The 17,021-nt window shown below is 37.0% G+C and overlaps 2 protein-coding genes across 2 annotated transcripts; one reads left to right on the top strand and one right to left on the bottom strand.

Annotated features, from left to right (window-relative positions):
* The first annotated feature begins 2,763 nt into the window (after nt 1–2,763).
* LOC131332179 (uncharacterized) lies at nt 2,764–4,506 on the top strand. Its single transcript, XM_058366256.1, has 2 exons — nt 2,764–2,994; nt 4,174–4,506. Exons 1-2 carry the CDS (start codon nt 2,844–2,846, stop codon nt 4,326–4,328), a joined length of 306 nt encoding a protein of 101 aa, XP_058222239.1. The 5' UTR covers nt 2,764–2,843; the 3' UTR covers nt 4,329–4,506.
* Nucleotides 4,507–11,036: 6,530 nt separating this feature from the next.
* On the bottom strand, nt 11,037–12,287 carry LOC131332178 (protein PHOSPHATE-INDUCED 1-like). Its single transcript, XM_058366255.1, has one exon. It carries the CDS (start codon nt 12,119–12,121, stop codon nt 11,195–11,197), a length of 927 nt encoding a protein of 308 aa, XP_058222238.1. The 5' UTR covers nt 12,122–12,287; the 3' UTR covers nt 11,037–11,194.
* Between the last annotated feature and the right edge of the window lie 4,734 nt (nt 12,288–17,021).

The raw sequence follows: 17,021 nt of genomic DNA, 5'->3' as shown, positions 1-17,021 counted from the left end.
CGAATGAACAAACACAGGTCAAAAGCCCTAAAAACTAGGTCGGCGGCCATAGCCTTAGCTATACTCCGGTGGCAACCAAAAAGGCCGCCTTCGTCTATTGACGACTTAACTGGATCATCCAATGTCAGATCTATAACCATGCTACCATCATCACCCATCGAACCGTAGATCTGTGGCTTCCGGCCGAACCGTCCATCTGTGGCCTCCGACAAAGAAAAAAGTCCAAAAATCTTAGCAGAAGTTGAAGCACAAGACTAGCTGGTTTCTGGAAAGAAGTGTTCGCTGAGAAAGGCTTTTCAGCTTTATTAAACAATAAGCCAGACTTTACGCAAGCGTGTCCATTGACAGCATAGAAGTCGGCCAATACCACTTGCACAATAATCAGAAGAGAGAGCATTGACTTCAGCCTATCTTGGCACAGTAAGCTAACTTTGGCTTATTTGGGAAAATTAGCCTTAACGACGGTAAAATAGTTTTCATTTAAGAAAAGGACATCAGTAAAATAATTTTCAATAGAGGTCCTACAAATTTTTGAGTTTTTCAATCATAAGGCTAAAACATGTTTAGGCACTTTTATAGTAGGATTTTATGGTGCACTTTCCTATTATAAGATTTTAGTGGTTTAGACATTTTCATAGCATAACCTAGAGTTTTAGGCACTTTCATAAGTAGGGTATCTTAGGGTTTTAGGCACCTTCATATGGTACCTTATGGGTTTAAGACACTTTCACAGGCATATTTGTCCTTATTTTGATTATAAAAGGTGCTTGTTTTTTAGCTCAAAAAATATAAATATGAGGAATTTTTTCTAAGTCTTCCCTCATTTTTTTTGTTTTTATTTACTTTGTTTTCAAATTTGTTACTTTTGCATCAACTTTTTTTTGTAGATTAATAATTCGTCTCGATGAGAAAAATCAAAAAAATAGACAAAAATAAGCCAATCTATAGAGGAAGCTATAATTCCCAGAACGTCTTCTGTATAATCATTATCACAATCTCTAGAAGAAATTTTCATTTGTTGTCTCGAAAAAACTTTAGGGTTCATTCTGGTCCTAAGAGACTTGTTCCTTCGCCTTATCTTCATATTTTACTTAAGGCATTTCAACATCCGTCATATTATTAGTCTCGGCTTCATTTTCCAGGACATTGTTGTTGTTGTTGTTATTATTATTATTATTATTATTATTATTATTATTATTATTATTATTATTATCTTCTAATTTTTCTAAATCTTCAAGGTGAATGTGTTCCATTTCCATTAAAATTCTTATTTTTTAAGTACTTATTTTTTGCTTTACGAGACAAGTCATTTTCACACAATACAACACCTTTAATTCACAAAATAAGTACTTATTTGTTATTTAAAAAAGTACTTATTTTAGTTAGCGGAACACACCTTAAATCGATTTTCTCACCTTTAAGAATTGTTTCTTTTAACCCCGTTCCGCTAACTATGCTATGTTTGGATTGGTGTTTGAAATTTTTTTTGAAAAAAAATAGAGGTAACAAGTGGAGAGAGAAATGTTAGAAGTATGGGGAATCAAGAGGGAATTTTTTGAAATATTCTTTTTGAATTGTAAAGAGAACAAGGCTAAAAAACAAATTAAATATTTTTTGAATCAAATGTGATATATTGTGAGAGAATGACCTGTCTCGTAAAATGAAAAATAAGTACATGAAATTAAGAACTTTAGCGGAAACGGATCTACCAGCTTTTTCTTGGCTTCCCAATTTTGATCTACGGGCCCTAATACCAATTGAGTTTCTTCTGGCCCCCTTACAATGAATAGGTGAAACTTAGAGGACTTTGGTTGAAAACGAAAGTTATGACCTTTGTAGGATTCTATTTTCCTATTTTATGTCATTAGTGTTAGCCCGTGCCTACGGCACTACACATCCCGGTTGAAAGTGGATGGCAGTTGTGTGATTTAAGTGAAAACCATGGGCACTTAACCGGAAAGTGGGATGATGCACTACAGCCTTTGGATCAAATGAATCTAAGCCGTTCTAACAACTTGTCCCCACACTCTTCTGTTTTATAATAGAGATTTTCTCCTCCTCGAAGATTTATGGTTTTAGATTTCCTGTATCCCACACTTTCTCTTGTATAATTTTGATTTAACCTAATCCGTGATTTTTTAGATTTCCTGTATCCTACACTTTCTCTTGTAATTTTGATTCACCAAATTCTTGATTACTCCTTTTCTCCTCTTGGAAGATTTCTGGTTTTAGATTTCCTATATCCCACACTATCTCTTGTATAATTTTGATTTAACCTAATCTGTGATTTTTCAGATTTCCTGTATCCTACACTTTCTTTCGTAATTTTGATTCACCGAATTCTTGATTACTTATCTTGTTCGGTTTGGATTTTAAGAGAGATATTTTAGAATAATGAGTGAAGAGAGGGACCTGGAGACCCTGCCAAGCAGGGGTGGTTGGCAGGGGTGCCGAGCACATCTCGGCCGTTCAAAAGTGTTTTGGACGGCTCAGATGTAAAGGTATCGAACGGATTTTAAAAAAAAAAAATAAGGCAAAGGAAAAAGATGTTTCGATCCGAGCTGTTGATTCCGAGATGAACGGCCGGATTGGCCGCTCGGCACCCGCTTGGCAGGGGTGCCGCTCGGCAGGGTGCCCGGGTCCTGAAGAGAGATAGGTAGAGAAAATTTATTGGAGGACCGTGCGCAAGGCTTTTGAGATTCAAAACGAGACCAAAGTATTCCAAAATGGTACTATAAGAGCAATGTGATGGCATTGCCAAGAGGGGAAAGGCCATTGTTTTAACTTTTCAGTACTTAAATTTAAGTATACTGCAAATAATTCCTTAGCCTCGAATTAAACGTATGGCATCAATCAAAAACTTCGTTTGCCTTTCCCTCATCTTGGTTTCCATGGCGTGTTTGCACTCTGAAGCTGCAGCCGTGATCGAACGGATTCCATCTCTTGTTCGGCTTAATAGCCTGCCGACAGATCATCGTCTTCTTCGGGCGAAAGGTTAATTAGGTTTGATAATGCATTTGTCTATTTATTCCTTCAGAAAGTCTCTATGCACACAACTTTGAAATACAACTCCGGATACATCTGTGTACGGATTCGTTCGATGCATGTGGACCAATGTGTACCGAACGGTTGTGGATGCAGTCGTATTTTAAAGTCGCGTGCGTAGCATTGCTCGACGAATTTACATTCTTTCATTATCGCGAAAATTAAAAATGGTGATACAGTTTTCTACGATTTATTTAGAATTTGGGAACATGTTTTGATTGCAGCGAGGCTCGTTCCGTTGTTCAGGCTGAAACGCATTTTAAAGAATTGTTGAGATCATGTACATGTTATAGCAAGAGAAATTTGTGATCTATAAACCCAAAAAGGCAGAATCATGTTTCATAAATTCGAAACAAAAATGCTAGGTACACTGCATATTTACACAACATTCACGTAGGGTCCACCTCGGGTCCTAAAAAAATACAGAAAAATGTCCATAAATTTTAAAACAATATTTTAGAGAACCTGTAAAAAATCAGTTTAATCCGATATCGAATGATTCAAAGGTTGTCCATAGCTCTGAACCCCAACCACATTGCTAGGCCTGTTAATGGGTCGGATCCGACAGGCCCGAATCCGATAAGATCCGAATCCGAAAAATCCGGACACGATTTGAAAATCTGAATCCGATCCGAAAACTTTTATACTTCAAAAATTTTAGCAAAAAATAATAATATATTTTTCAAAAAAATACAATTTTTTTCCAAAAAAAAAATTAATTAAAATAAAAATACAACTTGTTAAACATTTTTTTTTCAAAATAAAAAATTTACTGTTTTTTTAAAAAAAATTTAAAAAATAAAGTTCGAATTTGGATTGATAACGGATTTAATCCGATCCGAATTCGAATCTAATCCGTATTTGGATTACCGAATTTGGATTATCGGATCGACGTTATCGGATTCAGATTGAATCCGATCCATTGACAGGCTTACGCAGCGCTTCTTTGGGGCTCGAACTCATGTCTCCGAGGGGAGGCCTCGAAACCATGCCAACTGAGCCAAAGCTCGTTGAAGAGGAGTAGACGGTTACATTACACAAAATCCTAACTTTTGGAATTGTTGAATACAAGCTCTATGCATTTGTTAAATATTTGTGTGTTCTGATTTCCACCTTATGTTTGTTCAGGATGCCCAAATCAATGCATAATTGCCTGCTGTATCTGCCTATATTTTAGAACGACGCCGAAATGCATGTCCTGCTGTTACGATAAAGAACCGTTTACTTCTAACAGTGCTCCCACAACTCTTGCCCCCGGCGCTGCAGCAAGCGACAACCCTTAAGAAACAGGAAGTTTACGCAAAATATTTTAAAACACAATTCTAGGCACAATTGTGTTCGGACTGCTCTAATGCTCTTAAGAAAATGGTGGTGTGATAGAGTCTGTCATGCATGCATGTTACTGTGCACGCTCATATCTTATGATCCTACATAATTAACGAAATTACTATCTGTCTTTCAGGATTTTAGCATTCATTGTTTCCTAATTTTGTAGCATGAGAACTAGTGCTGGAGATTTAGCCGCACTACCAAAAAATTGTCGTGTTTCGATTCGTATCTTGTCACGTCCCGAATTCTGACTGTTAAAGACCAAGTGACCGGCCAGTGAATCTAGATCAACCCTAGACTAAATTAACTAAGTAAAACAGTTGCGAAAACTCAAAATAAATGCAGAGCATTTGGATAGATTTTTGCTTTGCTTGTGTAAAGATAAGACAATTAATCGTCCAAAAACACAAAACAGGTTTCTCAGGACCAGTACGCGGCGCCCGTGACGCAAGGAAATCCTTGTTTTTGGTTTGATTCATTAATCGTCGAACAAGATTGTCCATAGCATTGTAACCCGAGGGGTTGTCTCAGTTGGTTAAGGCTTGGGGTTTGCTCCCCCAAGTCCCCGGTTTGAGACCCCTATGGGCTCCCATGAGAACACCCCACAGGCTGGTGGGGGGCCGCAGAGACTTAGTCCCGTGGTGCGCGTAAGCTGGCCCGGGGACACTCTGCATTATAAAAAAAAAGAAAAGAGGATTGTCCATTGCAATGATAAATATATAGATAAGGAGATAGCAATGTTAGGAGTTGGCTGACCATTGACAAGAATTTTGATAGTAGCAATGTTTTTTTCTAAATTTCATTTATAACACGTACCCAAGTCTTCTAGGTACACTCTAGTTCTTTCCTTTTTTCTATTTCTATGGAAATATATGGGACTTGGGAAAAGAATTAACCAATTAGTACAAAATTGATATCAAAACATATACACTTGTTACACGAGAGTCTTGCAAGTCGAGGTTTTTGGATCCCACATAGCTGGTAACAGGCACTTGCGTCCATTTACGCCCTGCGCATGATAGCTTGAACCTGTATTTTTATCGGTCAAGATGGAACCCATATATCCTGGGTAAGCGAAAGGGCCAATCTTTTTTGACGGAATTGATGTCGTGTGCAGAAAAAGGGTGAGGGAGAGGGCCAATTTTTTTTCTTGTAATCTGGTGTAATCTGCCATTCAAAAAAAAAAAAATCTGGTGTACTCTAGGCTCCGTTCAGTTGTCAGGAAAGTGTAGGAAATGATGAGAAAATCAACTTTCTCATAACTTTTGTAGTGTTTAGTTGCCAGGAAAGTAGTGGAAAAAATGTTCTTAAGTTTTCCTGCAAGATTTACTTTCTTGCAAAAGTGATCCGGCCAAAAGTATAGGATTTTGCGGGAAAGTTTTCTGCATTGTGGGGCCAAAATAATTGGATGGCAAGAAAAAAAACGAATGACGCCAATACCAAAAAAATACGAATTAGGTTATTAGAAAGACACTTTGAAATTTACGTGAGCAATAATAATTTCGACTACTGTGATGCTTTCTAAGATAATTGTTGTAGAAAAAATTAGTAATTGATTTTTTTTTGGAAGTATTTATTTATCTTGTTATTAGTCTTCAGTTTTGTTTTGTACTTACTAATCATCAGTTTATCAATGAGTTTTTGTATTGGCAACTAATCGAGCATAGTTATTTAACATTTGTTTATTTAGTTATCATCTACTTATTTTTTAAGCTTCATGTTAAGGCTTTGCATTAGATAAAATATATTTTCCGGTATGTGTTAGTTCTCAAAGTTACTTTTAGCCATGGGAAATAAAGAAGTTTCTCATAAGTGTATTTTTCCGACAAATGAACCACTAAACTTTAGTTTTCCTACAAAAAAAATTTTGTCAAATGAACACTCACAGGAAAATAGATTTCTTTTTCCTTTACTTCACTTTACTTGACTTTTCCTAAGAATAACTTTCTTGTACAACATTCCTGGCAACTGAACAGAGCCCTAGGGATTTGGGGAAGAAGATCAACAATGAGTGCATTGTTGTCTTTCACCACACAATTTTTGAAGAAAAAACTTGTTTTCTCTGGCATAGGCGAGATAAAGGCGCGTGCAACACAAAAATTGTTAGTTTGGACAAAAAAAAAAAAAAAACGGAAGCACTTTATTTCAAAATTATGAGGAGATGAATTGATCATTGGTAAATCTTAGGGAGGTCATCTACCAAATGACCAAATTACAGGGAAGTAACCCGTACTTTACCCTATAAAATAAATGAACTTAAAACATTAATTTTGATACAATATACATATAGCTAATAAGCCCTTATGAAAAACAAATACATAAAAGAGAACTTATTTGGAAAATTGACAAAAGTACTACAGATGTGAGTGTTATAAAAGGACAAATGTATATTATTTTTGGATACGAATTGTCATGACCTTTACAATTTGGGAGTAAATTGAAATTATTGAAAATTACAGTGGGGGCCCGTGCCTCCACTGGTCTCACTGCGGCCTCCGCCACTGGGTGTGATGATTTTAATTGGTTTGGTGTGTGATAATTTTAATTTTTGACAAATCAGGTGTCTGGACAGCTTACGCGCATGTCGACTAATTTCGGGGGTCTAATCTCACCACCAACTTGAGAGGAGTCCAATTAAAGGCAGAACAAAATTTTGTACGGACTGACCTCAAAGCAATTGATAACATGTGTGAGACTTTGGAGGGAACAAATCTCTAAGTCTCAGTCTTTAAAGCAATTAATTTTTGTCTAGCTAGATTTGTGTAATGTCCAAAATTGGGTGATTTGGGGGCATGATTGGAGATGCTCTAATGCACCTAATAGGTAAGAAATTGTATTCGGCTTTAGTGTGGTTTTTTTGAGTGTTTGACAGCTCCGCGATCAGCCCTGCAGGACCACATAAAAAAATGGTAATTGGAATGCATTTTGTAATATAGTAGTTTACTATAGTTGTCCCTTCGGGGACATCGGATAAAGTTAAAATATAGTTTGTTGGAAAATCTACCCTGACTCTCGTCTCATAGTGTCTCCTAATCGTAACATGTTACGTTTTTTCAAAGCAAATGTTATACCATTGAGTTGTTGATGTTGTGACAGATAACACCATAAGAAAAGTGTTTCGAAAATGCGTAACATGCTTAGACATGATACGGTGAAAATGTTATGCCTTCTTTCGGATTTTTATTTTTATTTTTATTGTTTTCTTTTGGTAATGTTACGCCGTTTTGTGGTTTGAAATGTTACGCAAATTTTGTGGTTTGTTGTTTACATCATTCGTGAAATTTTTTTTTTTTGTTACGTCTTCTTTTGGTTGATGTTATGTCATTGAGTGATTAATGTTATAGGGGAAACAGTATCCTCGTTCAAGAGAGGTTGACAGGTTCCCTCTTTTTTGTACATCACATTGCTCGGTTTTTTTTTTTTTTTGATCCGCTACATCACATTGCTCGGTTAATGTCCGCATTTCGTGAATGTGCCAAATCTTGACTCCTACAAATTCGCCAGCCATTGAACCTTAGACACATTTCATGAGAATTGTTTTTATAATCACTACATTTGTTTACTAGTATATTTTATTACTGGGGATTGAGATCCGTTCTCTGTCTCTCTTAAAGGAAAATAACTAGACAAAATGTCCGCAAAACTCGACAACATGAGATTGCAAAATTAAATAAATTGTGATTCTGACTTCTCAGAACTTGCCTCCTTAACAAACTGCACCCACAAAACTGTACAACTCATTTTCCAAAACATTTCTGGACAAACCTTACTTTATAATTATCTCAATTTGTCGAATTGTAAAAAAGGCTTCACCAGTTGGGAACCCCTAATTGTAGCCGAAATGCTACCGGTACATATAATCTGTGCATAGATTGTGAACAGATTTTGTGGTGGGGCCCACCACAAGTCCCACACAAATGATCCAAGCCGTTCATTAAATGTAAAATATTTTTTCAAGAATTACTATAAAAAATCAACTCAATCTAATACCTATAGGTGCTTGATCTAATCATCTAACTTTTCATTACCTGAAAATCTGAATGAAAATTTAGATGATTGGATCGAGCACTTATAGTTATTAGATTGAGCTGATTTTTTATTAGGAGTCTTGAAAAAATATTTTACATTTAATGAACAATTCGGATCATTTGTGTGGGACCCGTGGTGGGCCCCACCACAAAATCTGTGCACAATCTGTGCACAGATTGTCTGTACCAGTAGCTTGGTTCTAATTGTAGTTCCATTTGTTTAGAAGTTACCCCGAAAAGAGAAACCAATGGTTTAGATTCATTGTGATGTGAATCTGAACCATTAATTTTTCTTTTCGGAGTACTTAGAATTTTCATTTAGCTAAGAGCAATACAACGTACCCCGACAAATGAGTGGTTTCTTGGTAAGATCCTCGTCGGCCAATTCAGAGAAACTACAAGTTGGATCTACTGAGCACCAAGGGGATTGACCAACCCAACTACTGGGCCGCAAACTTGGACGTGGATAAGGCCCAAGAGACCATTGCCTAGGGCCCCCAATATTTGTGCACATAAAGGCCCCATTTCAGTGGATGGATTAAGTACTATTTAGCTTTGTTGTCTTATAACTTATCAAGCCCATAGGTCAGTGGCTAAGTACTAATTAAGTAGATATCCCTTTTGGTGCCTTAATAAGCATGCATCAGGGACTCAGTAGTTCAAACTCTCGCGACTTTTACAAAAAGTATACGTTATAAACTTTTGTAATTAGTAATGCATGTCTTAACGTAATAGGATCTTATTATGGTTTGCTAGGAACCCCCCGCTAGCTAGGCTAGATTTGTGGATCCTTCGGTGGTAGCGAATAGCTTAAATGGCGGAATTACTAATCCTTACTCTGATAAAGACCAGATAAGTGTGTATGCAATGAACACAACAAAAGAAATCAAGGATGCATGCCAACGTGCTTCATTTCCTCGTTTAATCTGCAGCAATAACTTCCAAATAAGAGAAAAATAGTGAATGGAAATTGCTATGAAGGAAGAAAGGTATTTTGGGTTAGATGTAGGCAAAACCATAAACCTAGGAGTTCATCAAGCAAAATTAATAAAAGCTTGTGTAACGAAGTACACAGAAATTTCAAAGTAAAAACATGCATCTACGCGCATAGGCTGATCAACAACACTTCACAGTTCCAGCTCAAGTTCAAGAATCAGAACAAAGCAAATTAAAGATCCTTTCTGGAATATCCTAAGAAAATTTACAATCAAATACTATCAAATTTCTTGAATAGGGGACAATTTTGAACTCAAGACCCCATAAATCTTAAGCACGCACGGTAACATAGGCCCTCTTCGACTTGGCTTAATTTTGAGGGAGGTTTTTTACAGTAATTCCTCCAATCTTCTTTCTTCATATGTAACTTTATGTTAGCAGCTTTAGCATGTTTTACTGTATGTTTATATTTTTTCTTTGCAAAATTATTGGTCCTGTTGAACTCAAAACAAAAGAGACTGCAGTCTTCTACCTTTCTAAACAACAGCACGCCAAGAGGCCTGGGGAGCACTAAAAGCCCGAATCTACATCCACCTATCTACATCAGCCTTCTCCCTTGGATCTCTCAAGTCCATGGATTTAAAAACCAGCCGCTACTTAGCAAATCGACCGCTACGCTGCGGGTTTTGGACTTCCGTTATTGTTACACTCGCTATACCAATGCTATCAAAAAATCACACCCGTATCGGCCGGTTCGTACGTGTGTATCATTTTATTTTCGAATTTTTGCTTGCTGCACTACCACTACGTAACTGCTACTACCGCTACGAGTGTTGTGGAGCCAAAAATAATTTTAAAAAATTCAAGACCACCTTCCCGCTACGTATCATACGACACTTCTGCTATTGCTACACCAGTGCCGCTATCGCTATGACCATAGAATTATCCCCACCAAGGAAAGTATAAAATGGCATGTCCTTACCACTTCTGTCACATGTTAAACCAAATAATACAAGAACACCTAGCCATGAACTAATATGCATTTTGTCTTGAATCCATCGCTATGAGAACGAGAAGATATCAATGAAGAACCTTAAGGAAGTGCATAATACCAGGTTATGATTTCTAAGTTGCACCCTTACCAAAAGAAGTGCAAAATATCTCTTTGGCAACAAAATTCATGGTTAGCCTATTACTTTTTCACATTCATAAGCTCATCACTAACGCTTCGATCCCCTATTCAAGACAAAAGGAAGAAAGATCGTTTCAATTTCTACCCGCTTCTGCGTAGCTCCTCCATTCTAGAAGCAACTCTCAAGGAAAAATGTTTAATGTTTCTTTAACTTGGGACTTGGCGATGGTGTGGAGATCATAATGGCTCCCCAAGGCTGGTCACTTATGGCGAGGTCCTCAGGGATATACCAATACAATCAACTCTCAAGGAAAAATATCACACATCAACAAAAACAAAGTCGAACAAAACAAAATATTATCATTACTCTAGCAAATTAGATTTGGTGGCTTAGATGAACGATGTGGGATAAAGTTCTAAATCAATCCTAATCAATTACAATCAACTAGAATATCATCATTATTCTAGCAATCACCTTCACCGTTGTCAATCCACCAATTAAATTGCCGATACAAAAAACCAAGACTGAAAAGTAAAATTGAAAAATTACAGCGGACACCTTTGATCGATCTCATGGAAAAGCAAACCAAATCAATTTGCTCGTATATTTTCACAACCTCGAAACCATAAAGGAATAAAATATGAACAAGTTGGAACATTATTCATGATGTGCATTGCTGGTAATTAAGCTCCTGCATGACATCTAGTTTTGTTCCCTCAACTCTCACACCAACGTCGAACAAGCCGACGTTGTAGGATCAAACATGGCCGGAACCAAGTACTTCCTGCCACTAGCCCCATACGTATTGTGGCTGCAACCCGTTGCGGTATCCACCAAGAGTTGCCCAGGGTATCCCGGGTAGGCTCCCGGGCCATAAATCCCTGGACAAGCCGTACATGCCTCCAGTGGTGCATTGGCTACACCCTGGTAGATCCCATTTCCGTAGGGGTTCGTGATGGCCCCAATAATTAAGCGACCTATATTAATCACCATTCCGTCGGTACCCATGTCATCGTTGGGTGGAATCAGAGGCGGAACCTGTGGGCCATAAAGGGGCTGATGGAATGGCCAAGCGCATTGACCCGGACACTGAGTCTCCGAGTTACCAACCCAGATGTACACAAAATCGTTACCAGAAGACCCGTGGGTCCCGCAGATCATACAGAACTCTTGGACAGTTACATCAGCGGAAGTCAAAACAACGACAATGACATTGGTTTGATGTCCCCTTGCCGCCAATGCCATTTGTTTGATCTGATCCTGCGTGAGCGATTTTCCGTGCGAGTACTTCTTGTCATGTTGTTGATTACCCAGAGAGATCGACACGGAGGAGGGGATCCGCCCCTCGGTGAGTGGGTAGTATTTGTTGACGGTCGCGAACCATGTGGCGACCGATGGTTCGCTTTGGGCAGGAGAAGAGAAGGAGGTGATGAAATCGCAGATGATCGCGCGTTGGGAAGTGCTGAATTCGCCGTACCAAACAATGTCGATCTTTACATCGCCGTAAAGAAGAGGACCATTGTGGTAATTCAATATTGTAGACTCTTGCCACAGCCCAGTGAGTTTTCTCGTCCCGAAGGACATGTGCAAGAGAGAGAAAACCAAAACAAGTCGTAAAACGAAATGGGATTTGAACACACTAGAAGCCATTTTTGTGCTTTCAGAAACTAGTTTAGGAACAGAGAGAGATCTGATTGAGTTGCGATTGATTTTCGGTAGCTGAGGAGGCGCTACTTATACAAGGCTCAGGAATCTTGCTGTTGGTTGGATCCATTTAGTGGAGCTGGCAAGCTGCTCAGGAGGAGACAGGTTATGACTTAGGAGGGGTGTGTGTGTGTGTGTAGGGGAGAGAGAGAGAGAGAGAGAGAGGCATTCCGAAGCACGTCTTTTTCGCCGCAGAAAAAGCCTAGGTACAGCGTTTGGAGTCTTTGGAAGGTGGGATTGTGTTTCCTTAATTGACCGAAATGGGCTCCAAGATTCGTGGGCTGTTTTGGGTTGAACATGTGGGATGAACATGAGAAGGTAGTTTCGGGAATTTGAAACTCTAACCAAGACTGCAGAAACTCAAGACAGAGGCTGCAGACTATGAGTGCAATCCAGCCGAGCTCTGTAGTGTTTGAGCTTAACTCATTTACTAGACGATTGTAATGTTTACGCTCGGCTCATTTAAAAAAACGAACTTAAAAATTCGAGCTCGGGCTCGACTCTCGGCTGGTCGAGCTATCTCGCGTTTGAACTTGGCTCATCTACTACACAATAGTAGTGTTTGAGCTTCAGCTCCTTTGATAGACCAACCTAAAACTCAAGCTCAGTTTGTTCGAGCCAAGCCTTTTTATTTACCAAACAATTCTCTATAAACAAAGTCTCTATAAACAAGTCTAGCCTATAAATACAAGCCGAGTTTTATCAACCAAGTCAATCTTTAGAGTATTGACCGCGGCTCATTTATTACACAAACCTAAAACTCGAGCTCAAGTTGCTCGCATGTAGTTCGGTTCGTCTGCTGCACTACAGTGCCGAGGGACTTGCTAGGAAAGTACAAAATTGGGTTAAAATCGAGGTTGAATTCAAATAGCAAAGTAGGGACAAATTATTAATTGTTAAATGCTTTGCTATCCACCAACCAAGAGTAATGCTATGCACACAAAACAGATTTGGATACATTTGTGTGCGAAATTGTTTGATGCACGTAAGTGCCCTAATTATTACAAGGCATGTGCACCCGATTCCGAAAACATTTGTTTTCTTTCTTCGTACAATTCGGAAATTAATTAACTATTTCCGGTCTATACACAGGCAATTCTGATGGGCGTACATAGACTCTGTGCTTTATTCGCGGACATCTACTATTTGCATGTTACTTTGGATGTGATTTTGAATTAATTAAGAGGATAGCTCAGATGGGAATGAGTTTTACTCATTTTCTTTTTTTAGGTAAAGAATGCGTGATTATTATTTTATGATTCAATCATGAACTATTTGGTCCACCAAGTAGGAGGGTGGACGGCAGTTCATTCTTCTCCAGTCACCACCTGAAAATAATCAAAATTAGTCGTGTTAGATTTTATCGTGCATCGCTCGCCTAAGTCACCCATGTTTGGTTAGTATAATCTTGAGGTTATTTCACCTATTTCCGATCAGTTTTATGTTGAAACTCTCCAAGAAACTTAACTTGATACCACAGTTGGGTTTTGAGTGTCCTCGTCTAATGTGGTCGAGTTTCTGCCCGAGTCAATGCCTCAAAGTACTTATCAATCCATACCTTCACGTACATCCAGTCTACACTTGAGAAGAGTGTTAGAGTTTAGCCCGCATCGATCACCTAAAGTCACCCAAGTTCGACTAATATAGTCTGAGGTAATTCCACCTATTGCCATTTGCCAATTAATTTTATTTTGAAACACTCGAAGAAATCTAACAATTCGGTTCTGCTAGAGCGTTACCTAGCACACTAACAGAGTTTGGGGGCACTCTCCCGATTAAGTTCACGAGACCAAGACACTCGAGAGAATAGCGTTTGAGTGTGTTGAGTCAATGCTTGAGAGACATTGAGATCTCTATACCTTGTTCGTTTTGGGGTGTCAAAATCTCTGAGCACAATTTTTAATAAATTTTTTCTATTTATCTCTCTCTATTCATTACTCTCACAATCCAAACCGAACAGAGTAGTGTTTTGGGTCATAACCCGTTTATAGGAACGCAATCGTAATGATTTTACTGACAAATACACTGGATCCACACAGACATATGAGCGTGACGGGTGTCAGTACAATGCTCTTGGAGCACAAAATAAGTGTTTTGAAAAAAAAAATCAACATGTCAAAGCCGACTTATGCACATTTCGACTAATCCTTCGAAAGAATCCCTCTGTCCAATCCCTTGAGCACCTCTTGCATGTAATTTCTTCCACCATCGGAGTGTACATTTTCTACCCACTAGCTCTGGACAGGGGTTAGACAGAGGCAGGGACGGCCCCAGCAACTTGTTTTTATGAATTCTCCTACTAATAATGCAACGATTTATTTCGTAGGATCAAATTATATATGTAAGAATTGAATGTTTCTTATCATTCTATGAACTTTCCTCCTCTCTCACAAAAAATAGAAAACCCCACCTTCAAGTTCATCTCCTCACTATTTTCATTTTCATCTTGTTCCCAAAAAATGATCTATTCTCTCTCTCTCTCTCTCTCTCTCTCTCTCTTCCAAACAATGAAACAAACTCAAACCTAATTATGACATCTCTGTGTAACCAATCAATTAGCATTTGGTAATACCCGCATTTAATAACGAATCACCAGATTCAATAATTCAAAGGTTGATTTTTCTTCTACTACGCAATACGAGGATTGGGAGGAAGCTATGGTACACAGAGTATACCGTATGTCTAAATTATGACAATTTGTGATTTTCATTATGCCAATTTTTGATTTTTTAATGCATATTTATGATTCTAGTTACGACTTATACATTAAAATTTACCTGTTCAACAGGTCATTAGCAGGTTACCTACAATTAAAAAATATTGTTATTATATAACCATAATTATTCGTACCGAAATTCATAGTATTTGTACCCTAACCAAATATATGCGTACAATATCAAAAATTAAATAATGTTCCCACAAATGTTATAACAACATCATAAATTGGCATTATCTTACCACAATGAATCGTACCAAATTTTTTTTGACTCGTATGATATTCTGTAACAAAATCAAAATATGTCGTACCATAATCAACAATTGTTATACTCAAGCCAAAAATATTTGTAAAATAACACAAATTTTATAAAATAACCACAATTATTATGACAACACCTAAAATTGTCATTTTCTTAACACAATGTGTCATATCAAAAGAAAACATATTTAAATACCACAAATTATATAACAAACCATGATTATTATGACAATACCATAAATTGACGTTTTATTACCACAATGACTCATACCAAAGGAAATTAATTAAAATATTTCGTAATAACACATGTCTAAAATACCACAAATTCAGTAATATAACTAAATTTGTTATGACAACACCATAAATTGACGTTTTCATACCCACAACGTGTCGTATAAAAAAATTCAATCAGAATGTTCAATTAACGATAGTTATAATCAACAAAATATCATACCACAAATTCAGTAATATAACCAAAGTTGTTATGACAACACCATAAATTGGCGTTTTCATACCCACAACGTGTTGTATAAAAAAAATTCAATTGAAATGCTCAGTTAACGATAGTTATTATTAGCAAAATACCATACTGTAAATTCAATAATATAACCAAATTTGTTATGACAACACCATAAATTGACGTTTTCATACTCACAACGTGTCGTATAAAAAAATTCAATCAGAATGTTCAATTAACGATTGTTATAATCAACAAAATATCATACCACAAATTCAGTAATATAACCAAATTTGTTATGACAACATCATAAATTGGCGTTTTCATACCCACAACGTGTCGTATAAAAAAAATTCAATCGGAATGTTCAGTAAACGATAGTTATAATTGATAAAATACAATACCACTAATTATTTTCAATTCCCGCCACATTATTTTTTTAAATTTTAAAATTTCCACCATATTATCTTAATTTTCGATTCCCTCTATACTATTTTTTCAAATTCTTATTTGTCCCTACACAATACCTCAATAATTTAAACTAAAAATGAAGTTCTCGTTCAAAATTTTCATCCAAGAAATTCAACAAAAAGTAAGTACTATACCCAAATTTTTGAATACAACTACAATTTCCTCTCAAAATATTGTCTAAATCAAATTCTTTCTCTACAAAATTTAATTCAAAAAATCAAAATTCATTCGTGGAAAAATGAGAGATCACTAAAAAAATAATTATCCTACTATCTCAAATGCATACACTTTCGATACTAAAATGGAATACAAAAAAATAAGTGTGAATATCAAAAAATAGAGTGTGAAAATTACTCCCCTTTTTGTAATTGGTGAAATTAATTATATTAATATCCAATCTTATTAATATTCAGGGCGGTGCACTTAACAATTGGCACTATATATTTGACACATGGATCGGTGTCAAACCTTCACCCTATGCATACCAATCAAAATTTAATGGTGGTTCTTAGAACTAGGTTGTGGAAGTAAAATCTAAATAATTTTGTAAATTTATTGTCATTGTACTTTCTTTCAAAAAAAATTATTATAGGCGATATTTTGATTTACACCAATGACATAGGCTATAATATAATCTACAAGTGTAGGCTTAGCACTAGGACGGAGGCATTTGAGGTCTTTGTCTTCTCAAATTTTTAGCCTGAAAATAAAGCCCCTACATACAAGAAAATATTATATAATTAATAGCCTTTAGAATTACAAATTCTCAATTGTGTACCATAGTGATAAAATGTTGGAGTTTGGACATTTATCTAAAAGATATAGGGTTCATGTCTTACTAGGGATGGCCATCTCGGCCGATCCGTCCATATCCGATCCGTTATCTGTCCCGAACGGATCGGATTTTTCGGATATCGGGGCGGATTCGGATTTATTTTTCA

The sequence above is a fragment of the Rhododendron vialii genome, chromosome 7a, assembly GCF_030253575.1.
Source record: "Rhododendron vialii isolate Sample 1 chromosome 7a, ASM3025357v1".
Lineage (NCBI taxonomy): Eukaryota > Viridiplantae > Streptophyta > Magnoliopsida > Ericales > Ericaceae > Rhododendron > Rhododendron vialii.
Note: the sequence above shows the minus strand (reverse complement) of the source record. Positions and strands in the feature narration are given on the sequence as shown.